At 41.0% G+C, this 26,509-nt stretch overlaps 2 protein-coding genes across 2 annotated transcripts in view; both read left to right on the top strand.

Annotated features, from left to right (window-relative positions):
- The window catches only part of LOC306872949 (uncharacterized protein), an 819,728-nt gene that overhangs the window by 445,052 nt on the left and 348,167 nt on the right, over positions 1-26,509 (top strand). The gene's annotated exons all lie outside the window — the stretch shown is intronic.
- LOC306872870 (adhesion G protein-coupled receptor L1-like) overlaps positions 1-26,509 on the top strand; it is a 41,911-nt gene that overhangs the window by 12,696 nt on the left and 2,706 nt on the right. Inside the window, exons 5-24 of the mRNA XM_079421756.1 lie at positions 2,442-2,456; positions 3,391-3,598; positions 4,204-4,468; positions 4,578-4,905; positions 7,892-8,188; positions 9,543-9,646; positions 10,430-10,615; positions 10,948-10,986; positions 11,068-11,248; positions 12,168-12,290; positions 12,524-12,729; positions 20,390-20,563; positions 20,651-20,860; positions 21,960-22,180; positions 22,260-22,326; positions 22,986-23,077; positions 23,510-23,678; positions 23,759-23,914; positions 24,076-24,172; positions 26,140-26,270. Of these exons, the coding sequence (XP_079277882.1) occupies positions 2,442-2,456; positions 3,391-3,598; positions 4,204-4,468; positions 4,578-4,905; positions 7,892-8,188; positions 9,543-9,646; positions 10,430-10,615; positions 10,948-10,986; positions 11,068-11,248; positions 12,168-12,290; positions 12,524-12,729; positions 20,390-20,563; positions 20,651-20,860; positions 21,960-22,180; positions 22,260-22,326; positions 22,986-23,077; positions 23,510-23,678; positions 23,759-23,914; positions 24,076-24,172; positions 26,140-26,270 (3,269 nt within the window). The remainder of the gene's footprint in view (positions 1-2,441; positions 2,457-3,390; positions 3,599-4,203; positions 4,469-4,577; positions 4,906-7,891; positions 8,189-9,542; positions 9,647-10,429; positions 10,616-10,947; positions 10,987-11,067; positions 11,249-12,167; positions 12,291-12,523; positions 12,730-20,389; positions 20,564-20,650; positions 20,861-21,959; positions 22,181-22,259; positions 22,327-22,985; positions 23,078-23,509; positions 23,679-23,758; positions 23,915-24,075; positions 24,173-26,139; positions 26,271-26,509) is intronic.

Here is a 26,509-nt window from a genome sequence, read left to right as displayed (position 1 = left end):
GAAAGTGTGTGTCTTCAGCATTATTCGCAGTAGTTTTCTGCTGCCTCAGTTGTACAGACACATCTGCTCTAATGAAGAGTCAGAAAGTATAAGCCAGGCTTCTCTCCTGTCATCACTCCTGTCTTCACCTCCTCCCTGTGTTTGTGTTCTTCCTCCCTCAGTCGCTCCTCTCTCCACTCCTCCGGTGGGTGTAGTGCTGTTGGGCTGGGGTGTGTTTTCTGTCTCCTCCTGCAGGGCGGCGCTGGAGTCTTTGTTTGCTCTTTCAGTGCAGCGCGATGTGCAGCTAACAGACTCACTTATTCCCCCCTCATTCACTGATTCCCTTCTTCTGTTTGCAGGGCATCGTGGAACGCTGCTCTTTCCTCATTGCAGAATGAAGTGTGATGAAATCTTGATTGCCGGTGCAAAATTACAGACGCCATTTTTTAGGTTCCTCGTACACGGTGGTTTGCTGAGCGCTGCACACTGATGCTTTCATTTCTCCCTTTATACAGGATCATCACGTCACGGTCATGCGCACGTGTGTGTGTGTGTGTGTGTGTGTGTGTGTGTGTGTGTGTTTGGAAGAGTTTCCTCCGTCTGAAGGGACCAGATTGTTTGTGGTGCTGCTGAACCTCTGGAGGAAACTGTTTGTGTTGGACTTTCTCTCGCTTGTAGAGGCCTATTCACAGCGACAGACAAACGCAAATACAAGCTCCGCCGACAGCGAACATCAGCCCAGGACTTCCTCTTAGGAAATTCACATTATTTGGTGTTTAATTGAGCTACGAGGTATAAGAGGCTGCAATATTTGATGAATATATTCACAGCTAGAGGCTGTTGTTGCACACAATCGGTCTATTATCCTTAACTAAACTGAAACTAAAACTATTAAAAAAACATTTAACGTGAGATGAAAAAAATGTTAAGTGAAGTAAAATGAAATATAAGCAAACTATCAGTTATATTTTTAGTAGATAATTCCAAGCATTTTTTTATTTTAATTTAAGTTGAAAAAAATTATAATAAATTAATAAAATAATAAAACATTAATAAAATGGACAAATTACAAAATGACTAAAACTGAAAAATCTAAACTAAAAGTAAGATAAAAACTAAACAGAAACTTAAAACAAGTAATTAATGAAACCAACAAAAACACAATAAAATGACTAAAACATAAGCAAAAATTTAAATAAAATGACTAAAACTAAAACTAGACTGGAAATAACTACACTGAAAGTGAGATATTAAAAAAAAAAAAAAAAAAATATTAGGGTTGTAATAGTACACAATAGTATGACTTTTTTATTTTTTATTTTTTTAACTTTTCCTTTAAATAAATTCTATTAAAATTAAAATTTTCTTAGGGATAAAGATGAATGAATGAATGATGAATGATGCATTTATATAGTGCTTTATTGTGTATATACAGCCAAAGCGCTTTACAATCATGTGGGGGGGGTCTCTCCTCCCCAGAGCCCCAGATTCTGCTCTAAACTATAAGAAGCCCTTTTACATAACTATAAGGTTACAATTAACATTAGAGCCCAAAATTCAATTACTAACTAAATAATAGTACTAAAATATGCACAATATGTGGAAAAATGTGTTCAGAAAACAGCAAAATCGTCAGTGCCTTTCATAGACCATTAATGATTTTTAAAGTGGTAACAACATAATAAAAGCACACATTTGTTCAATAAAAGCACATTGATCAGCTGCCATCCGTGATCTGCAGCAGAATAACACTGTTTATTTTGCTGCGCTGCACAACAACAGCTCTCACGACTGCATCGGCCGAGCGAAAGCATGTTTGCTCACGGTCCTGAAGGAACGAGGGAAGCAGATGAATTGATTTAGCTGATGAGCGTGTCATTTCCGGCTGCGGTGTGAATAGGCCCTTATGAATGTGACTGTCTAATAATCTGTGTTTCCCGCAGCGGCCGTGCTTAATGTGTGGGGTTTGTTTGGGTGGGGGCGGGTGGAGGGAGGGATGGAGAGTGGACAGAGTGATCGAGGGCAGATAGAAGAACGCCTAATGAACATTCAGATGATTAAATCCATCACACCAGCAATTGGTGGTGTTTAATTGAGGTGTAGCTAGTTCCTGTCCCTTACCCTACCATACCATCACTCTCTCTCTCTCTCTCTCTCTCTCTCTCGCTTTCCCTCTCTCATTTCTCTCTCTCTCTCTCTGTTGCAATATTTTCGTCTCTCCCCTCTCTTTTGTCTTACTCCCTTATGTGTTTCTCCTTCTGTCTCATGTCTAATAAATTTCACTTGACCTTTAAGCTTGAAAAGAAACAGAAGACTCTGCTGTTGAACTGAAATTTCTCTTTTTCTCTCTTCTGTGCACCTTCTGCCTGTCTCTCTCTCTTTCTGTCTTTCTTTCTCTCTCTCTCGCTCTCTCTCTCTTCATTTATACCTCTCTCCCCTTCTCTATTTCAACGCTTGAATAGAAGTGGACCAAAAAGGTAAAGACCATGTTAACGCCGCAGTTTCTCTCTCCTGTCTCTCCTCATCTTGTCTTCCTTTCTCTCTCTCTTTCTGTCTCTCTCTTTTCTCCCTTGCCCTTGTGATGTGCTCTAGTTTGATGCAGCTCCTTCATTTTCCTCCTTGTTCACACACCTTACAAACACCAGGAAGAACCTCCTCTCTCTCTCTTCTCTCTCTCTTGTCTTTCTTTCTCTCTCACACACACTTGCACACACTTGTTTTCTGCTCTCCCTTTTGATTTGCTTGCTGTTTGAAGCTCATTTATCCTCAGATCCAAATGACACACACGTCTCTGTTCATCCCTTTGCTTCCCTCAGGACCGACCTGTTGTTGCTAATTTAGCGTTTATAAAGAAAACTACTCCTTCTCTTTTAGTAACTGTGTGCACATGCTGTGTTCCTGAAGTGCTTGACCTGAGTGTGTGGGTGTGACGTGATTGACAGCTCTCCCAGCCAATCCCTGTCCTCTGTGTGAACTAACCCGCATCTCGTTGGCTCCAAAGGTTCCTGTAGCCCCGCCCCCTCTCTCATGATTCTACCTCAAAAATTCTAACCAGAACTGAAATGTAGCAAATCAGTTTATGACAGCAAACAAACAAACACATCTATCTATCTATCTATCTATCTATCTATCTATCTATCTATCTGTCTGTCTGTCTGTCTGTCTGTCTATCTTTGCTTGCACACACTCTTATAATGACATTGTATTTTCATCTTTTGAGAATGAAATTTCTCTTTCTCACACACACAGGCACTCATGATACAGCAATAGGTAGTGTAAGACGTGTGTTTGTGTGTGTGTGTGTGTGTGTAGAATAGATCTGTTCATTAGATCTATTCTGTATTAGTCTAATACACTTCATCCTCTACTCCTGCTCATCACTATTATCGCTCTCTCTTTCTCCATCTCTAGTTTTTGTTTGTCCTGGAACATTAATGCGAGTGCTGGAGCCCAGTTCCGTGCGGGAGGCGGAGCATCAGTCGGGGGCGTGGTGTAAAGACCCTCTGCAAGCGGGCGATAGACTGTATGTGATGCCCTGGACACCCTATCGTACAGATATGCTGTATGAATATGCTTCCTGGGATGACTACATCCAAAACAGAGTCACCACCACCTATAAGTGAGTTTGCATTTATAAGCTAATAAGTCAAGTCAAGTCAGCTTTATTGTCAATTCTTCCACATGTACAGTACATACATACAGAGAATTGAAATTGCATTACTCTCAGACCCTTGGTGCATACAGTTAACATTAAACACATTCAGATACAGATAAATACAGTTTAAACATATGTACATACAACTATACAAATATACAAATGAGGATATTGTAGAAAAAAATAAGAATTAGATCGATAAAGTGGCATAAGGCGCATGGCAGATAGAGTGCAAAACCAGTTAAATAAAAACAACACTGTGTAGATATATTTGTAGTGCAAGAAGAGCTTATCAGTCTGTTAAAGTGACAAGTCGAAGTGACTGTTCGGATAGATTTTTGTCAGACTATCCGAAGAGGTAATTTGCAGTCAATGTTGGATGGGTAGTGATCAGCCAATGCTGCACAAGTGACAGGTGCCGGTCACAGTTTGTTGGTCGGTGGGGGGGGGGTGTCACAGAGTCAGAGTTCCTAGTGTGTTGCTGTGTTAAATGGGGGGCAATAAGTTGAACGCTGTATGAATGTTATTAATTGTATTGTTATTTATTGCAACTTTTCTGTGTAACGTAGGTTGCCAAGTCGAGTGGATGGCACCGGTTTCGTCGTGTATGACGGAGCTGTGTTCTACAATAAGGAACGCACACGCAACATTGTAAAATATGACCTGCGAACTCGCATCAAGAGCGGCGAAGCTATTATTGCTACCGCCAACTATCACGACACGTCACCGTACCGCTGGGGTGGGAAATCTGACATCGACCTAGCTGTGGACGAACATGGGCTCTGGGTCATATATGCCACTGAAGCCAACAGTGGACGCCTAGTTGTTAGCCAGGTGAGAAAGTTCGATACAGTGTTTTTAAATGAACTTGCTGTTTACGTCTTGCTGCATTACTCTGATTGGCTGCTTTCCAATCGTTCCATAATCTGATTGGCTATCTCAGGTGAACCCGTACACGCTGCGGTTTGAGGGGACGTGGCAGACGAGCTTTGAGAAGCGGATGGCGTCGGATGCGTTTGTGGCATGTGGCATCTTGTACGCCGTTCGTTCCGTGTACCAGGATGACGACAGCGAGGTGGGCGGAGACCTGATCCTGTACGCCTACGACACGCGGAGTAACCGCGAGGAGCCGGTGAGGATCCCGTTCCCCAACCCATACCAGCACATCTCCTCCATCAGCTACAACCCCAGAGACAACCAGCTGTACGTCTGGAACAACTACATCGTCCTGCGGTACCCGCTGGAGTTCAGCCCGCCGCAGCCCACCACAGGTCAGCATTTTGATCAGAATCAGAATCAGAATGAGCTTTATTGGCCACGTATGTTGGATAAGTACAGTTCTTGGAGAGTAGGGAGGGTTGTACCAATGATTCGCTCAGCAGTCCGGACTACCCTCCGTAGTCTTCTGAGGTCAGATTTGGTAGCTGAGCTGAACCAGACAGTTATTGAAGTGCAGAGGATGGATTCAATGATGGCAGAGTAGAACTGTTTCAGTAAGTCCTGTGGCAGGTTGAACTTCCTCAGCTGGCGAAGAAAGTACAGCCTCTGCTGGGCCTTCCTGACAATGGAGTCAATGTGAATATCCCACTTCAGGTCCTGAGAGCTGGTGGTGCCCAGGAATCTGAATGACTCCACTGCAGTCACGGTGCTGTTCATGATGGTGAGTGGGGGGAGAGCAGGGAGGTTTTTTCCTGAAGTCCACGATCATCTCCACTGTTTTGAGCGTGTTAAGCTCCAGGTTGTTGAGACTGCACCAGACAGTCAGCTCCTTAACCTCCTGTCTGTAAGCAGACTCGTCACCGTCCTGGATGAGTCCGATCAGTGTGGTGTCGTCTGCGAACTTCAGGAGCTTGACAGAGGGGTCTTTAGATGTGCAGTCGTTGGTGTAGAGGGAGAAGAGCAGTGGGGAGAGAACGCAGCCCTGAGGAGCTCCAGTGCTGATGGTTCGAGTGCTGGATGTGAATTTGCCAAGCTTTACTAACTGCTGTCTGTCTGTCAGGAAGCTGTTGATGGTGGGGGGACGGAGAGCTGAGTTAGTTTATTTTGAAGGGTTTCCGGGATAATGGTGTTAAAAGCAGAGCTGAAGTCCACAAACAGGATCCTCACATAAGTCCCTGGTCTGTCCAGATGCTGCAGGATGAAGTGCAGTCCCATGTTGACTGCATCATCCACAGACCTGTTTGCTCTGTAGGCAAACTGCAGGGGGTCCAGTAAGGGACCAGCGATGTCCTTCAGATGAGCCAAAACCAGTCTTTCAAATGATTTCATGGCTACAGACGTTAGAGCCACAGGTCTGTAGTCATTAAGTCCAGTAATTTTGGGTTTCTTTGGGACGGGGATGATGGTGGAGCGTTTGAAGCATGAGGGGACTTCACACAGCTCCAGTGATCTATTGAAGATCTGTGTGAAGATGGGGGCCAGCTGATCAGCACAGATTTTTAGGCAGGCTGGTGACACACCATCTGGACCAGCTGCTTTCCTTCTTTTGTTCTTCCTGAAGACCTGGCACACATCATCTTCGCTGATTTGAATTGTAGGTGTGGGGGAGAGAGGGGTTGCTGGAGGTGTGAATGGTTGTGTGGAGAGGTGTTCTGGGCGGGTGTGGGGTGATCGTTCCAAACGACAAAAGAACTCGTTTAAGTCGTCTGCCAGGTGTTGATTCTCCAGAGTGCTGGGGGGGGGGGGGGGGGGGGGGGGGGTGTGTTTTGTAGCTGGTAATGTCCTTCAATCCTTACCACACTGAAGCAGGATCACTGGAAGAGAATTTGTTCCTGAGCTTGTCAGAATAATTCCTCTTTGCCACTCTGATCTCCTTTTCCTATGTGTATACCTCACAGGTTGCTCTTTCATTGGTCAGGAGACTTGTTATATGTTGAGTATCATCTTGAGCCAAATGAGTCAGTAGTTGCCATAAAGCATGAGTATGTTCATTGCTCAGATGTTTCTCTTTCAAAGCTCATGAGTTTGACTGGAAGTATCAACTTTGTCTCAGTTGTTTCTCTAAAAATAAAATCATACCCAAATAAGTCAATTTTTGTCATACAGTAGAGTTTATAGCTGTGAAATGAATGTTGAGGAGCAGCTCAGATCATTTGATCTTTGATGAAAAATATCTGAGTTCATACTGAGACTTTTGAGCACAGACTTTGGTATCTTGCCAAAATGGAGCACATTATGAGATGAGGTTGAGATCTCTTCCAAATATCATTAAATCAGGAGATTTTTTAGATAATTTGATCTTTTGAGAATTTGATGAGAAATGTATGAATTCACATTGAGATCTCTGACTTGAGATTGCAAACCTTGGCAAATCCAAGCACAGTTTGAGATGTTGTTTAGATCTCTTCCAAATCTCATTTTTTCTCAAGAGAAAAAAATGGAGAAACAGCCCTGATCTTAGATTTTCATGGTATTTTATGAGAAATGTTTATATTGAGATCTTTGACTTTACATTTCAAGTCTTGGCAGATCTGAGCATTGTTTGAGATGATATCTCCTCCAAATTTTCACATTTTAAAAATTTGTGAAGCAGTTGATCTTAAGTGAATTTTGTGACTTTAGATTGCAAATCTGAGCAAAGTTTAAGATATTTTCAAAAAATTGGGTAGCAGGAGACTTGTAAATTTGTACTTTTGAAATGGATATATGGCATACATAAGCGTAGCCTTCTGCATTTCAGTACAGTAACTGTCATCCAAACTGTTGCCATAGTTTACATCAGGTAATACTACCAATGTAGTGTTATATTGACAACATGACTAAACATTTTGACTATCTTGTTTGTGAACAATGACACAAGGACGTTTCATTCTGATGGCACTGATACAGTATGTTCATAGACATAAATACTTTTGAGAGATGAACTGAAGATTTTGAGTAAATTACAGGCTTTTGTAGGAAACCCATTGTGTGGTGCTGTTTGTACAAATTGTTTTGAGGAATGCACATTCTCCTTTGCAAATATTAAGGACGATTCAAGAAAAGCACCAAAGCGACTGAGAAAAACTGTAAAATTACAGAACAATTAGATTTTTATGATGCTCGCATCTGTGAATGGTTCTGAAATATCTACATTCATCTGTAAATGTGGGTGTTGTACATAAAATTATATGATGTCACGTTGCATATGCTGTCTTCCTCAAATCATTAGGGATCAAAATCTTTAAGGAACTGGAATCAGAAGAGCATCCCATGATTCCCATCACATTTGCTCTCTGTTTAACCTCATTGTATCCTTGTCTATTTATCTCCTTTCAGACCCTCTCTCGACGCCTCTTCTCTCCACCACTCCTCCGAGTGCGCTCTCCACCACCGTGTCCATGGGCTTCAGCCCCACTTCTGTCCCATCTGTCACCTTCCACCCGGTGGGGGCTATAAACAGGGCTCCGGTGGGGCGGCCCATCACAGCCACGGTCCCGGTGACTGTCAGGCCCCCCCGCCGGCCGCAGGGGCCACGCACACCCATGTGTGAGGGCCGGGTGACCCGCGGGGTCCAGTGGCCCTCGACTCATCGAGGAGAAACGGTGGAGAGGCCATGTCCCAAAGGATCGCTCGGTCAGTAGGGGCTTGTGTTGGCTGGTGTTTTGGGGGGGTTTCATGTGTGTGGTCAGAGTACAGATGAGTCAGTGCTAAAATAAACAATTCAGTGGCTGTGTTTCAGCTGCGGTCAAGCCAGCTATGGTGGAAATATAGCTTTTCAAACAATCTGATATGTTTCTTCATTAAGATAAGCAGTAAGCTGTTAAAAAAGGATTTCCTTTCATTTCTAAATGTTTTTAGCAGCATGTAAACGGAAGCAACATTGGTCGGCTGTTTAATGGCCATAACAAAAGACTGTAGGTGATGACGAGCTGATAAACATGTCGATGCTTTATATTTGAAGTTTTAAAATTTTTTTTCTTTGTGTTCACTTAAGTAGTCTTATTTTACATTTGATGACATCTTTTTACTCTAGTATCGCATCTCTAGTGTATGGCTTTGTATAATATATTCATGCACGCTGCTGAACTCTCAGTGAACTCGCCTCTGGATAGTCGTGAGGCGTTTGATGGCTTCTGTTTTTCATAATCTTTGTCGTAGTCATTTGTATGAAGCCCCCAGATACAAAATGTATCAGTTTTTAATATAGTTTTTAAATGTATTTAGCATTATTATCAGAGGCAAGCAGTGATTCTAACAGTCATTACCATCAGTGTTTTGACTTGATCACACAGATTACATCAAGGCACTTGAAGGTCATATGCTAATGCTAGCTTTAAAGCCACACTCCTGCAGAGGAAAACATCTAAAGTGAATTTAAATGCCGTTTTAAAGTTATATTATAATTATTGCACATGCAGTTTTCATAAACTCAAATGAATTGAGAGATTACATGAATTTTTTTACTTATAATACTCCATTTGTTATGCAGCAGGACCTCAGAAATGAGACATTTTTAAGAACTGCAGAAAGCGGTTAAAATACTAAATTAAATAATGACCAATCTGAAATGTTTCCAACTTAAAATCTTAATGTTGATCAAAATAAGTGTGCGTGAATCTGTCAGCTTCGGCATCCTGAATGAACTGTTGAATGTCAGCAGAAAAATCACCACACCCTTCATGTACGCCTTGTATGGGTCAGAATGTTTTCTGAGTGTTATGTTCCTGTTTGCGGTGCTTTCCACTGACGTGTCTTGTGTTATTAGGTCAGATGTTTCTTCACAACTGCACAATAGTCTCTCCAAAGGTTTAGCTTTCACTGAAGATCTGACTAACTCGGCTTGATGGTGTTTTGTTTTGTTATGATTTGACTATTTCTACAGGAATCCCTCTTATCAGGGTTTCCTTTTCCTACGGCGTCACCTGATTCAAATTGTTTTCTTTTTGGCAGCTTTACTCATTTCTCCTGCTCTCTGTGCATCATTCAGGTATCGCGTCGTATCAGTGTATGGCTGATGACGTGGTCTGGAACCCCAGAGGCCCCGACCTCAGCAATTGCACCTCGCCCTGGGTCAACCAGGTCGCTCAAAAGGTCAGTCGAAGGTCAGAGGTCAGGGGTTCTCAGAAGGAAAAATGGGGTGTGTCTCAATCAGCTCCCGAGCTTGTGAATCAGTAGATTGTGTACACAACTCACTGCATGTTGGGACAGTGATCACTCGAATTCCAGTGTCATGATTACATACGGACAACATAGTGGAACGTCATCGCTAGAGTTAATCAACAACACGCAGGACCAATCTCATTTTGATATTATTTTTTTATTCTCTTTAAAGACATTGTTCTGTTACATGTGCTTACAATATTTCAGCCTAATATTAATTATAAATGTAAATGAGATGTGTTCATTACCTGTCTAGCGATGTGTGTTTATATTGAAATATACTAATAAAACAGTGTCTTCTCACATCTTCTATCGCGTGTCATATTTATCAAATTGGCTTGTGTGGTTTATGTTTTGCGCTTCAGAAATGTGGTGTTAATTCCGGTAAAGGAGCATAGTGACCACCGATACCCCCTAGAATTCGCGGTGCATTGTGGGATTTTTCAGGGAGCGAACGCTCCAGTGCACTGGAAGGATTTCGCAATTGAGAAAGCCCTTAAATGGCCAACTCCCTGATCAGTTCCCTGACTACTGAACAAGGGAGCTGATTGAGACGCACCCATGGATACAGAAGCACTGACAGTCAAACTGGATATAGGACGGAAGACAGGTTGACAGAATGGCAGATAAAACGATAGATAGATAGACAGACAGACAGATAGATAGATGGACAGATGGATGAACAGATATTTGATGTCTCTATTATCTCTGTAGATTAAGAGTGGGGAGAACGCAGCACATATCGCTGCTGTACTTGTCAATCACACACGGGGGAGGGTCTACGCTGGTGATGTCACTTCCTCTGTGCGTCTGATGGAGCAGCTGCTGGACATCCTGGACTCACAGCTGCAGGCACTGCGACCCGGAAACAAGGAGTCAGCCACACGCAACTACAACAAGGTGTTGTACACACACACACACATTTGTTTTTGAGGACATGCCATAGGCTTTTTATGCTGTACAAACTGTATGTGCTATTGCCCTAAAACAACCCTACACCAAGCCCTACCCTTACAGGGAACTTTATGCATTGTTACTTTCTCAAAAAAACTCACTCTGTATGATTTATAAGCGATTTGGAAAATGGGGACATGGGGCAATGTCCTCATAAATCACCTTCTCCTTGTCATTATACAAATTTGTGTCCTCATTTGTCACAAAAACACTCTCTCACACACACACACACACACAAACAACTGTCAGAGTTAACACAGTTTCTTGGTCTCTTTTAGCTTCAGAAGAGAGAGCGGACCTGTCGAGCGTTTATTCAGGTAGTCATGCAGCACACAGTCATACAAACACACGTGTGTCTGTGTTCGGCGCTTATATGTGTGTGTGTGTGTGTTTGTCAGGCGGTGGTGCTGACGGTGGATAACCTGTTGCGTTTGGATGCGCTGGAGTCGTGGCAGGACATGAACGTCACAGAACAGTCACACACCGCCACCATGCTGCTGGACGTCATGGAGAAAGGAGCGTTTCTTCTGGCCAACAACCTGTACGGGGGTCACTTCAGTGACCGTGCATCCAACGTCGGTACGATCAGGAACCAAGGCTGCATTTGTTTGATCAAAAATACAGTAAAACAGTGAAATATTATTACAAGTTAAAGCAGCTGTTTTCTGTGTGAATATGTGTTAAACTGTAATGTATTTCTGTGATGCAGCGCTGTATTTTCAGCATCATTACTCCAGTCTTCAGTGTCACATGATCTTCAGAAATCATTCTAATATACTGATTTACTGCTCAACAAACATTTCTGATTATTGTCAATGTTGTGCTGCACAATATTTCTGTGGAAACTGATACATTTTATTTTTCAGGATTCACAGATGAATAGAAAGTTCAAAAGGACAGCCTTTATTTAAAATATTTTCAACATTATATGTGCCTTTACTTTTGATCAATGTAATGCATCCTTGATGAATATAAGTATTAATTTTCTTTAAAAAAAAAGATGAACAAAGTAACACTGTAACAGTTTTTTTTGGCAGAATTATTGTTACTTTTGAAAGTTAAATTCCTTAACTGTTTTAAATCATTATTATCATTATCATAATTAAATCAATTATACAAAGACTGCTAATGGCTTTGTTTACATAACACCTCAGTAGGATTTTATGTATAAATAAATTATTAAATATTTAAATGTACAAGATAATTTACACATGGAACAAAATCTAATTCTGAAAATGTGTTCAAGTGCATCAAATCAATTTTATATAACTTATTGGTTTTTTATAGAATTTATTACTTTTGGTTAATCTTAATTTCCACATATACTGATAACATTGTCACTATGTTTTTCACATGCATAACTAATATCAACAATATTGTTACCCTTATTGTAGTGTTACCAAATTTTGGATGTTTTTTATTCATTTGCATGTAAGTTAATGTGTTATATTTTATGCTTGTTGTATTTAAAGAGCAAACGTGTGTGTGTGTGTTTCAGATCTGGAGGTGTATGTGCTCAACACAGAGATGGAGCTGAAGGATCTGTCCTTCCCGAACTCGTACGACAGCGACAGCACCATCCACGTGTCAGAATCCACCATCAAACAGTACAGCCGCAACGGTCAGTCTCTCTCTCTCTCTCTTCGTCTGTCTGTCTCAGTTCTCACACTCTTCACGAGGTTTCTCCACGGAACACGCATCCAGGCCGGTTCTCTCGCCGTTGCCATGGCAACAGTCACCATGGACACCGGTGTGTGTGTGTGTGATGATGCGGGTTATTTCGAGAGCTGTGTGGGATCGATCGGAGCCGAGCGTGTCGTGTAGATCTGACACGTGTGTGTGTGTGCCCATCAGGTCAGGTGAAGGTGGTTTTCACGCTCTATAAGAACCTGGGCTCATTCCTCTCCACTCAAAACGCCACGCTGAAGACGGACGGTGAGCTGAAGTCAGGAGGACACAGTCTGGCCGTCAACTCCCACATCATCTCTGCCTCCATGAACAAAGAGTCCAGCCGCGTCTTTCTGACCAAACCCGTCGAGTTCACGCTGAGACACCTGCAGGTGCAAACACACACACACACACACACACACACACACACACGTTTGTTTCTGTGAATTTTGGGGACTTTCCATAGGATTCTATTGCTTTTATACTGACCAAAATATATTTTCTATCCCTTAACTCTAAACCTACCCCTTACAGAAAACCTGTTTGCATTCTTACACTTTCACATAAACATAATTTACTATTTTTTATCATTTTTCCCACTCATGGGGACCGCAGGCTGCTCCCCACGTTGTCAAAAGTTTCAGGTTTTACTGACCTTGTGGGGACATTTGCTTTGGCCATCATTTGCTGATATCAGGGGAAAGGAAAGGGAAAGGGAAGTGGTGCGTGGCAACCCATACTCGGAATTTGTGCTCTGCATTTAACCCATCCAAGTGTACACACAGTAGTGAACATACACCCGGGGAGCAGTTGGGGGTTCGGTGCCTTCAAGATTCAAGAGTTTTATTTGTCACATACACAATTATACAGAGTATAACCAGCAGTGAAATGTAGGTCAGGTCCGCTCCAAGGACAGTGCAATTATAAAGAATACAAATATTAAGAAAAAGTACAAACATAAAATAAAATAAAAGATAAGATAAAATAAGATAAGATAAGATAAATATAAATGTGCAGGTCAGTATGTTATTGACAAATAGTAATGAGAGGAATGTTCAAAAAATTATGTGCAAAAAGTTGTACAGGGTATTTGAATAGCAGCAATATGAGGTAGAGAAATTTATGAATAGCTTATTGATACATGATATTTACATGGAGAAAAAATATGAATAACTTATTGATATGGTGATATTACATGGAGTCAAGTGATATTATGACACAGAGTTAGAGTTTAGGAGCCTGATGGCCTGGGGGAAGAAGCTCCTCCTAAGTCTCTCAGTTTTTGCCATCAGGCTACGGAAGCGCTTACCAGATGGAAGCAAAGTGAATAGTCGGTTACCAGGGTGATTTGAGTCCTTGATGATTTAACAGCTCTGTTTTTGCAGCGTTTGAGGTAGATGTCCTGCAGAGAGGGGAGAGCAGACCCTGAGATGCGCTCAGCTAAGCGCACAACTCTCTGTAGTGCTTTGCAGTCCTGATTGGAGCTGTTTCCATACCACACTGAGATGCACTGAGTCAATACACTTTCTATGGTCCCTGAATAGAAAGTTTTCAGGATTGCTGGTGAGACCCTGAATTTCCTCAGCTGTCGCAGATGGTACAGTCTTTGCCTGGCTTTCTTAACCTGTGTTTGGATGTGTGTAGTCCAAGTCAGGTTCTCGGAGATGTTTACACCGAGGTACTTGAAGCTACTCACCCTCTCCACAGGGGTCCCACTGATCATAAGAGGAGTGTAGGGCCGCTGCTGTCTCTTCCTAAAGTCCATGATCAGCTCTTTAGTTTTGCTCACATTCAGTGAGAGACAGTTGTCCTGGCACCATGATGTGAGTCTCTCTACCTCATCCAAGTATGCGGTCTCATCGTTGTTGGAGATGAGGCCCAGAACCACAGTGTCATCAGCGAATTTGACAATAGATGTGGAGCTGTGAGAGGACACGCAGTCATGCGTGTAGAGAGAGTAGAGCAGGGGACTCAGGACACAGCCCTGTGGGGCTCCTATGTTCAGAGTGATGGAGTTTGAGGTGAACTGGCCAACTTTCACCACTTGAGGTCTGCCGGTGAGGAAGTCTTGAATCCAGTCACAGAGTGAGGTGTTTAGGCCGAGGTCCATGAGTTTAGAAGCTAGCTTGATGGGGACTATAGTGTTGAAAGCTGAGCTATAGTCGATGAATAGCAGCCTTACATAATTCCCATTGTTGCTGTCCAAGTGTGTGAGGGAAGAGTGGAGAACGTGAGAAATGGCATCGTCCGTGGATCTATTTGGGCGATAGGCAAACTGAAGAGGGTCCAAAGTATCAGAGATGGAGGAGCAGATGTGGCTCTTTACAAGTCTCTCAAAAACCTTCATGACTATAGATGTGAGGGCAACTGGGCGATAGTCATTCAGGCAAGAGGGTTTATTGTTCTTTGGCACAGGGATAATAATGGATTTTTTGAATGAAGTGGGAACCACGGAGGTAGCAAGGGACTCATTAAAAATGGAAGTGAACAAACCAGCGAGCTGATCGGCGCAGGACCTCAGAACATGGCCGGTTATCCCATCAGGACCGGCTGCTTTCCTGACGTTCACTCTCTTTAACGCCCTCCGAACCTCATCCTCCGACACGGTGATTACAGGATCATCGCTGCTCTGCCTGCTGCTTCCTGACGCGCCGCCGCCGTTGCCATCGAAGCGGCTGTAGAAGATGTTTAACTCGTCGGCCAGCAACGCATCTGCTCTCACCTCCGCGGAGGATTTGTTTCCGAAGTCACAGATGGTCCTCAGTCCCTGCCACATCCGTCGAGAGTCGTTGAGCTGGAAATGAGACTCAATTCTCTCTCTGTATCTGTGTTTGGCGGCTCTTACTGCGCGTCGGAGAGCATAGCACGATGCTTTGTACTCGCTCGTATTCCCAGACAGAAGAGCCTCATTGTAAGCGGCAGTGCGTGTGTTAACCGCGGCACGGATTGTTCTGTTCACCCACGGTTTCTGATTGGAGAATGTCCTTATCGTTATTGTTTCTGTAGCTTGCTCGGTTAACGTGTTTACAAAACTTAATGCTACATCCGTGAACTCGCTGACGTCAGAAGAACTCGCCCGGAACATGTCCCAGTCGACGTCATCAAGCGCCGCCTGCAGCATAGTCTCTGAGTGGGAGGACCAGCGCGTCACTACTCTCTGCACCGGAGGTTCCTGAACGAGCCTTTGTTTGTATTCCGGTGTTAGAAAAATGGTGGCATGGTCCGATTTGCCAAAAGCCAGTAGTGAGCGGGCTTTGTAGGCATCCTTGAACTGAGTGTAGCAATGATCCAGTGTGTTCGGTCCTCTAGTTGGGCAGGATACGTGTTGGTGGAAGTTCGGCATGACCTGTCTGAGGTTGGCTTTGTTAAAGTCCCCCGCGATGATAAAGGCAGCGTCAGGATGTTTGTTGATGTAGCCGCTGAGCACATCGTGAAGCTTAGACAAAGCCAAGCCGGTGTCCACCTGTGGTGGAATGTACACAGCAGTAACAATGATCGATGAAAACTCCCGGGGCAGATAAAATGGGTGGCAAATAATGGAAAGATGTTCCAGATGAGGCGAGCAGGAACGCGACAGAATGGAGATATTCCTGGGATCACACCATTTCTTGTTGATCATGAAACACACTCCTCCACCCCTGGATTTACCGGCCTCTGCTGTTCTGTCCGTCCGAAAGACAGAGAAGTTATCACTCGGCATTACAGCAATGTCCGGGACCGAGGACGAAAGCCACGTTTCTGACAAACAAAGGATGTTGCAGTCCCTTATGTCCCGTTGGAAACTAATCCTGGCTCTAAGATCGTCCATCTTATTCTCCAAGGATTGGACATTAGCAAGGAGAATGCTTGGGAGAGGAGGACTGTGAGCCCTTTTCCTGAGTCTGACTCGAATTCCAGCGCGCTTCCCGCGGTGTTTCTTGATCCGTCGCCTCGGGGGGTTATTGTTCGTCTCCGCATTCCGAAGAATCTCCAGAGGCCACGCAGGATTCGTGGATAAAGTGTCCTGAAGCAGGTTGGTGTAGCGGTTTCCAATGTCCAAAAGTGACATTGGACATTACATTCACTCCCCCACCTACAATCCCTGCCAGACCTGAGACTCAAACCCACGACCTTCACGTTACAAGTCCAACTCTCTATCCATTAGGCCACGACTGCCTATTAGAAATCTATTGTTTCGAACTCGATCTGCAGTTGAGAGTTTTGATGGGTAACAGTTTAGTACATTTGAAACATGAATATAATGATATCTAAAACAATATACAAAGATATCTGATTGTAATAGTTGGCCGATGCCAATAAAGTCCAGGATATATAAAATGTAGAACCAAAAATGTATATCTAATAAAATACACTATAGTTCAAAACTTAGATTTTTTTTTTTTTTAAGAAATTAATACTTCTGTTAATCAAGGACACATTAAACTGATCAAAAGTGTCAGAAAAGGCATGTATGATGTTATGAAAGACTTCAAATAAATTAAAGGTGCCATAGAATGCATTGATACAATATGTTAAATTGTTCTCTGATATCTACAGAGAAGGTGTGTGGCTTAAGTAAGGGCAAAACATCTCCAGAAACGGTTTTACATGTCCATTTACAACCCTGGGATTTGTCCCTAGAATGAAACGGTCTGTTATTACCTTATTTGGAAGGGTCATGAATAATAATGTTGAGCTCAGCTCTGATTGGCTGTTTCACGGCATGAACGATGGAGAGATTAGGCATCCAACCTTATGTTTGAGCCAGGGCCAGAGTGGGACTTGTTTTGTTTTTGTTTTTGTTTTATATTGTTTTTATTTTTTATCCTTTTTTTTTTGCTTACATATCTCCAACAATTACTCTTTTTTGAGTAAGGTGCTGCTGTCATGGGAGACAAAAGATAATTATGTAACGTAAACGTAATAAGTAATTTAAAGGGAAATAGTTTAATTTAGCTCAAAATAAATCATTTATGATTTTATAGGGAATTTGAGCAGATTCACTACGGCTGATCACTGAGTCAGCAGTGATTCATTGACCAAGCCATATAACATCAACTCTGCACTGGATATTAAAATCCAGAATATAGTGAAAACACTATTTAATAGCACAGTAACAAGATCGGCAGATTAAGACATTAACTTGTGAGCACAAAATACAAGATACTTCTCTTTTCAATATAAATAAGGCTTTATTTGATCAATATAAGACATGTAAACTAATCTAATACATGAACACAAGCATTCACACGTTGCAGAAAGAGAGAAAGTAAGGAAAGGATGAGTTTAGAGAATGAAAATGTGATATCCCAAGTTTACAGCAATATGTTCAATTGCATAGACCTGAACAACCATCAATCACTTATTTAACCCTCGCTTTGAGTTTCTCAATGAGGCTAACATTTATATTAAATGCACCAATTCAGTTAGAATCTGGAGGTTACTTGCTTGCGTTGCTAAGGGATTCCTTTTTGTCTTCGCCTTTGCAGAAAGGGGGTCTCCCGAGGTTGCTGATTGACTGAGAGTTCAGTAGTCGTTGAAGTGATGTCTTGGGAAGCCAATGGTTGGCTGAGGATGTGGAGTTGGGACTGGTAGAAGTTTTGAGGCCGTCACAGACTCGAGTTGAGGCTTGGCAGCAAAACTTAAACTGAGTACATGAAACGGAAAATAAAATAAAGTAAAAGAATAAAGGGATGTAAAGAGACTAGGTGGTGTTTATTCTCATTGTGGTAGCATCTGGCACGTAGGCCAGAGCACGCTCAAAGAGCAGCGTCAAAAACGTGGTGCCAAAAGTTGAAGCAAAAAAAGAAGAAGAGGAAGAAGATTTGAGAAAGAGAAGGTTTGATGGTGTCCTGAGTTTTTAAACTCGGCTTCTGGACACATCCCCATGCTTGTCTTGACCAATTAGAAATTATCTTAGCTAGGGGTGTTGCTCTGTTCCTCCATCCAATCAATAAATCAACATGTTATCTGATCAGTCACGTGTTCGAACTTTACAGGCTCTTGCAAAGTATATTTTGAACATGATTTCTATAACAAGACTATGATACATTTGACAAACAATTGATTGAAAGAAACATTTAAAGCATGATTTTTCAAACTCATACATACCAAACACGCATATGAATCCTTCAGCTATTCAATAATGATTAAAAATATTTGATTAAAACATGATAGTCTAATGTGTGGGTTACAAACATAATATGGGGTTCTGCATAGAAATGTCCTTTTAGGATGATTTTAGGTGCATATGAAAAAGAAATTCTCTGTGTAGATCAGAGAGAGGTTAAAAGGTCTCCTAAGGAATTTCAGTCTAAGTTTTTGTCTTGTATGTGGGAAGAAAAGTCAGTCTAAGGAAGTTCGTGATTTCCAACGTGGAACGCATGTGATGGCCATCTCCTTGACCATCAGCCTTGATTACTTGCCCCCAAATTTGACGGTCTCCTTCCTGAATTGGAATTATCAATAAGTGTTCTTTTGTGTCAATGTTGCAAGCTGTTTGGTGAAAGAGTTGGTTAGTTCGCTTGCTTCAGACTAGTTGGAGCCAAGAATCTGATTTATGATGTCCTGTTTCCTTGGGCCTCTGTGAAATTTCTATGTTCTGATCGAATCTTAAATTTGTCTGATTAGGATTGCCAATTAACTTCAGAAATGGAAAATAAGGGACAATTGTGATTCTTTATCATATTCTTTAAGAAAATAGTGTTTATTCTTGTATTCTTGTAGAAAATAAGCGACAGAAAAATAGATATTTGTGCTGTACCATAATGTAGGCTGTCTGCCTGCAGTTAAAAAGTCCTCAGAAATAATCACAATTGTTTTGCTTTATGTACAATTAGTCTAAAAAGAATTGTAATGTCATTCAAAAATGTCTGAGTAAATTGTACCATTATAGAAATGTGACTTCACAAGCGTAGTAATTTAGGAGGTGAAAATACTGTGAAATCACAAATGGCAGGAAATTTGAAAGCGTAACAACCGAAGGTCTATACGAAACCTCAGTTAATCAATAATTTTTTTAAACATTGGCACTTAAAGTTTGGAACTAAAATATTATTGCAAACATGTAGCCTTTGAATTAATGAAAATGCATATATTTTTTCAGTTAAAGAAAATTAGAGAGTGTGGGCTGCTTCTGGTGCTTGGATTTGTACTTCAGTAATGAGGTCCAAGTTTAAGAATAGCCTACGCTAGAAGTTTTTAAAACATTTTCCCTGTCTATTTAACAACATTAACTTACAATGAAAGACGTCTTCCCTCAGGTAGATTAATGTTTCCCGACTGTAACGTCAAAGTCAGTGTTATGTTGGGATTCGCCTCTTTTTCAGTGGTCTTTTACACGCACAATATTTACATAAGAATGAGGAAACAATGGTGTGTGAGGCTCACTGTATGTAATTTACATGTACAGAACTCTTATTATTCAACTATGTCAAGGTAAATACAGTTTCCCATTCTATGGCACCTTTAAATAAATCAAATCAGCGTTTCAAATAACTTGTTCTGTTGAACTTTCTATTAATCTGTGAATCCTGAAAAATAGAAATGTATCACAGTTTCCACAAAAATATTGGGCAGCACAACTGTTTTCAACATTGCTAATAATCAGAAATGTTTCTTGAGCAGCAAATCAGCATACACTGAAGACTGGAGTAATGATGCTGAAAATTCATTTTTGATTACAGAAATCAATTACTTTTTAAGTTATATTCACACAGAAAACAGTTATTTTAAATTGTAATAATATTTCAAAATTTGTTCTGTATTTTTATTCAAACAAATGCAGCCTTGGTAAGCAGAAGAGACATTAAAAAACATTACAAAAAAATCCTACCAAACCCAAATTGGACTGTACATTAGGGAAAAAAAGCAAGTTTAATTTTAAAGTAATTAAAAATCTGTTTAATTAGTTATAATGTCTTATTAAGAAAATACAATAATAATAATTATCCAAAACAAGTGACAAAAAAAAAAGATAACTTTCTCAAGTGCTCTCAGACATTTGAGGAACATAATCACACTCTTATAAACTGTAAGTGGTTCATGGGCGTCTGTGTGGTTGTATTTTGACAGATGCAGAATCACTTCAATCCCAACTGTTCATTCTGGAATTACTCTGAGCGATCAATGATGGGTCAGTGGTCGTCGCATGGCTGCAGACGTCTGCACAGCAACAACACGCACACCACCTGTGCCTGCTCGCATCTGACCAACTTCGCCGTGCTCATGAACCACCAGCAGCCCGCCGTGAGTCTCAAACACTCAACGCACATGTGTTAACCCTTCACACGCCACATGTCAGTCATTCATGCTCTGTTGTTCTCTCGGTGTCAGTATACCGGCGGCGTTCAGGCTCTGATCCTGTTTGTCATCACGTGGGTGGGGATGGTGATCTCTCTAGTGTGTTTGGCTCTGTGCATCTCCACCTTCTGCTGCCTGCGAGGCCTTCAGAGTGACCGCACCACCATCCACAAGAACCTGTGCCTTACGCTCTTCATCTCACAGCTCCTCTTCCTCATTGGCATGGACAAGACAAACTATCCTGTGAGTTCATGAGGGCCAGGCCTCATCAGAGTAAATCAGACTGCATTAGAGTAAACCAGACTGTATCAGTGCAAACCAGACGACATCAGAGCAAACCAGACTACATCAGATTAAACCAGACTGTATTAGTCTAAACCATCAGAGCAAACCAGACCATGTTAGACAAAACAGTAGACTAAATCAGACCTCATTGGATTATACTGCAACAGTCTAAACCAGACCACCTCAGAGCAAACCAAACCTCAACAAACCACATTAGACCAAACCAGACCACATTAGTAAGAGTAAGACCACATCAGAGCAAACCATATCACACCAGACTACATTATACTAAACCAGAACACATCAGAATAAACCAGACTACATCATACCACATTAGACTAAATCAAACCACACCAGAACACATTAGACAAAACCAAATTACATCGGACCACATCAGACCACACTAGAACATAAACAAAACCAGACCACCTTAGACTGAATCATACTGCATTAGACCAAACTGGATCAGACTAAATCAGATCAAATTAGTCTAAATCTAAATTCACCTAAACCAGACCACATCAGACCTAACAAGATTTTATCAGATTAATCCAAACCTCATCAGACCACACCAGATCAGGCTATATTAGACCACATAAGGCCTAACAAGACTTTATCAGATTAAACCAAACCTTATCAGATCATCAGGAGTAAACTAGACTACATCAGACCATATCAGACTAAACCGGACACACATCAGACCAAACAAGACCTATCAGACTAAACCAAACCTTACTAGACCAAACAATCAACATAAATCAGACCACACCAGATCACAACAGAATAAATCAGGCTACATCAGACTGAATTAGATGAAACATCATCAGACCTAATAAGACTATATCAGATTAAACCAAACCTCATCCGACTATCCTGATCACATCAGAGTAAACCAGGCTACAGCAGACCACATTAGACTAAACCGAACGCACATCAGACCAAACAAGACTTTATCAGACTAAACCAGACCACACCAGTCCACATTAGAGTAAACCAGGCTACACCGGTCCACATCAGCAGTGAAGTACTCATGCATTAGGTGTGTGTGTATGTGCAGGTGATGTGTCCGGTCCTGGCCGGTCTCCTGCACTTCTTCCTGCTGTCCGTGTTCTGCTGGCTCTGCATGGAGACGGTGCAGCTGTATGTGCTGATGGTGGAGGTGTTTGAAAGTGAGACGTCTCGTCGTAAGTACTACTACCTCTCTGCGTACGGCTTCCCCACGCTGGTGGTGGCTATTTCCACAGCCATCGACTACAGGAGCTATGGAGGACCCAAAGCGTGAGTGTTTCCATATGCAGGACTCTTATGAAGGATAGGTGTGTTTGTGTGTGTGTCATTTCTCTCTTGTTTTGTGTAGTTGCTGGTTGAGGGATGATAACTACTTCATCTGGACGTTTATTGGCCCCGCCTCCCTTGTTATTCTGGTAAGACTCTTAAGACATCTTTAGACTATTTACAGCATATTTAACATACACATTTGTATGTAGATGGAGCTTATAAATTTTCAGTATAATACGTGTATAATACATAATACGTGTTATATATGTGTATTATACTCTCTCTCTCTCTCTCTCTCTCTCTCTCTCTCTATATATATATATATATATATATATATATATACCGTATATATGTTTATTTTCATAAGTAACTATGTTTACTTATGTTATAAGCACTATTAAGTAAAATTTTCATTATGGTGAATATCTTGACCAATTATTTGACCAGACTGACAAATGTATGCAAATGGAAAGAGCCTATAAAATTTGATTTTTTTTATATTGTTTTTTAAAATGTATTTATTTACTTATTCATTTTAATTTTTTAGATTTAAAACCAATTTTATTCAAATTTTTTTAAATTAAAAAATATATTCTTAAGTGTTTGCAGACGAACTATTATACACGTACGAGCAGAACACATTCTGAAGTACTATTACATATCTTACAATGCAGGGTACTCAACTAGACCCTTTATTCCTAGTATGAATGTTTTGACTAAAAATGATTAAAAATGCAAAATAACTTTATTTGTGATCTTCTGAGCTCTCTTAAGAGCAGTCTGACCTTTGAGCTCTTGTGTTTAGCTGAACCTGGCAGTGCTGGTTATCACAATCCACCGGATGCTGCGCCACTCTACTGTCCTGAAGCCAGACTCCAGCCGATTCGACAACATCAAGTAAGAATACAGGGGTTATTTTATTGTGTGTTTTATTAGGTTTTTTAAAACATGCATTTAGTTTTAATTCATTTTTATTTCTGTTTTAGTTGTAGTTCTTTTAATTTAATTAGTGTGTTATTAGTTTCAGTTTTTGTAAGCATGTCTAGCTTTTCATTTTTATTTAGCTGTAGTAATTTAATTTAACAGGTGTTTTATTAGTTTAAAAAAAAAAAAATATTTAGTTTTTATTAATTTTATTTTAGCTTCACTTGTAGTAATTTTAGCTTAACAGGCATATTTATTCATTTTTTAAAACATATCTGTTTAGTTTTTATTAATTTCTTTTACAGATGTAGTTATAGTAATGTGTATGCAGTTTACAATGTTTTCAGTGTTTTAGTCTTAGTTTGGTAACGGTGTGTGTGTGTGTGTGTGTGTGTGTGTGTTGAGGTGCTGGACGCTCAGCTCTGTCACGCTGCTGTTACTGGTGTCTCTGTCGTGGATCTTTGGCCTACTCTTCATGAACGACAAAAGCGCGGTGATGGCGTACCTCTTCACCTCCTTCAATGCCCTGCACGGCATGTTCATCTTCCTCCTGCACTGCGCACTGCAGAAGAAGGTGTGTGGCTGTTTGCATATTTCCTTGCGCGTGTTTGTCCTCCTGACCTGCTTTCACATGCAGCGGTGTGTGTTCAACAGGTGCAGAAAGAATACAGCAAATGTTTGCGTCAGTCGTCCTGCTGTGGCCACGCCTCCTCCACCGGTTCCCACGGTTCCCTCAAGAGCTCCGCCCACCGAGGCAACAATCGCTACTATGGAGGCAGCCAATCACGACATGCACCAGCACAAAGACAGGTAACACACACGCATGTGTCTGTCCCAAATATCAGCCTTACTGGAATCTGTGGACCTGTGGCTTAAATCTCACCTGTGAGAGTGTGTGTGTGTGTGTGTGTGTGTGTGTGTGTGTGTGTGTGTGTGTGTGTGTGTATGCGTGTGCGTGTGTGTGTGTTCAGAGCCGTATCAGGAGGATGTGGAACGACACTGTTCGACGGCAGACTGAATCTTCCTTCATGGCAGCTGAGATCAACAACACACCCACACTCACCCGAGGTGAAATACACACACTCATCCAGTGTTAAACGCCCCTTCATTTCATTTTAATTAGTTATATAGAAAAATCTACTTTTTGCTTTTGTAAAAATTTTAAATATTACTATAAATACAGAAAAAAAAGTTTTGAAATCATTTTCTGTGTATTATACATTTAATATATTTTAATAATTTAATACATTTTTAATACATACAATAACATTTTAATTGTTAGTAATAATCAAGAATATGTTTTTCTAATATTAAAGTATATACAAATATAAATTAAAACCTTTGATTTAAAAAATGTGAACATTTGTCCATTTATTTTAAAACTAAAAAAAAATAATGAACACACAAATATATATACACACACTCACCGGCCACTTTATTAGGTACACTTGTTCAATTGCTTGGTAACACAAATTGTTAATCAGCCAATCACAAGGCAGCAACTCAATGTGACTTTGAACGTGGAATGGTTGCTGGTGCCAGACGGGCTGGTCTGAGTATTTCAAAAACTGCTGATCTACTGGGATTTTCACACACAGCCATCTCTAGGGTTTACAGAGAATGGTCCGAAAAAGAGAAAATATCCAGCGAGCGGCAGTTGTGTGACGAAAATGCCTTGTTGATGTCAAAGGTCAGAGGAGAATGGACAGACTGGTTAGAGATGATAGAAAGGCAACACTAACTCAAATAACCACTCGTTACAACCAAGGTATGCAGAATACCATCTCTGAACGCACAACACGTCCAACCCAGAATCAGATGGGCTACAGCAGCAGAAGACCACACCGGGTGCCGCTCCTGTCAGCTAAGAACAGGAAACGGAGGCTACAATTCACACAGGCTTACCAAAATTAGACAATAGAAGATTGGAGAAACGTTGCCTGGTCTGATGAGTCTCGATTTCTGCAGCAACATTCAGATGGTAGAGTCAGAATTTGATGTAAAGAACATGAAAGCATGGATCCATCCTGCTTTGTCTCAACGGTTCAGGCTGGAGGTGGTGGTGTAATGGTGTGGGGGATATTTTCTTGGCACACTTTGGGCTCCTTAGTACCAATTGAGCATCGTTTAAACGCCACAGCCTACCTGAGTATTGTTGCTGACCATGTCCATCCCTTTATGACTACAGTGTACCCATCTTCTGATGGCTACTTCCAGCAGGATAATGCACCATGTCACAAAGCTCAAATCATCTCAGACTGGTTTCTTGAACATGACAATGAGTTGACTTTACTCAAATGGCCTCCACAGTCACCAGATCTCAATCCAATAGAGCACCTTTGGGATGTGGTGGAATGGGAGATTCGCATCATGGACGAGCAGCCGACAAATCTGCAGCAACTGCGTGATGCTATCATGTCAATATGGACCAAAATCTCTGAGGAATGTTTCCAACACCTTGTTGAATCTTTGCCACGAAGAATTAAGGCAGTTCTGAAGGCAAAAGGGAGTCCAACCCGGTACTAGCAAGGTGTACCTAATAAAGTGGCCGGTGTGTGTGTGTATATATATATATATATATATATATATATATATATATATATATATATATATATATGAATAAACATTAGTAATAACAAATTATAAAATAATATGAATAAAAGTAAATTGTAAATATGGAAATATGGATACATTTTCACATTTAATTTTTTTACATATTTAATAAATAATAATAACAAAAAGTATTAGTAATAAAAAAGTATATAATATAAATATATATATATATATATATATATATATATACATATATATAAAAATGTATCCTGTCATCTGTCAGGATACATTGTTGCTTTCTTTTATATTGACATTTCATATACATTTTTTCCCACAAAGTACACCATTATTTTAGTTTTGTTAGTATGTTTTCCCTGAAATTCACACCCTAAGGGCACCATTTTCCGATAACGACCCATATCAACTCACACAGCTGTAATGTATCCCTGCACCTCTGTAAGGATCTTGCTGTTTCTCCTCAGGCACTATGGGTAATCACCTCCTAGCCAATCCAATGCTACAGACCCGCTCTGGCTCCTCCCCTTACAACACCCTATTGGCTGAAACATTCAACCCCCCCTCACCAGCAGTTTTCAACGCCACTGGTCAGTGTGTGTGATGAAAAGCACTGTTTTGTTTGTTTTAGATGTGTGTATCTGTATTCACTTGTTCTTCTTTGTTTCTCTCTCGTCTGTCTTGCTCTCTCTGTTCTGTCACTTTATGAATTGATCTACAGGCACGTTCAGAAACTCAAGTATGAACACGTGTTCACACTTTCTGTCTGTCTGTTTCTTTCATTTCCATGCTGCTCCTTCATTTTCACCTCTCTGCTGTCAATTCAGTTATTCAAAG

Source organism: Barbus barbus (assembly GCF_936440315.1).
Source record: "Barbus barbus genome assembly, chromosome: 7".
Taxonomy (NCBI): Eukaryota; Metazoa; Chordata; class Actinopteri; order Cypriniformes; family Cyprinidae; genus Barbus; species Barbus barbus.
The sequence above is the reverse complement of the archived record's forward strand: the minus strand, read 5'-3'. Positions and strand labels throughout refer to the sequence as shown.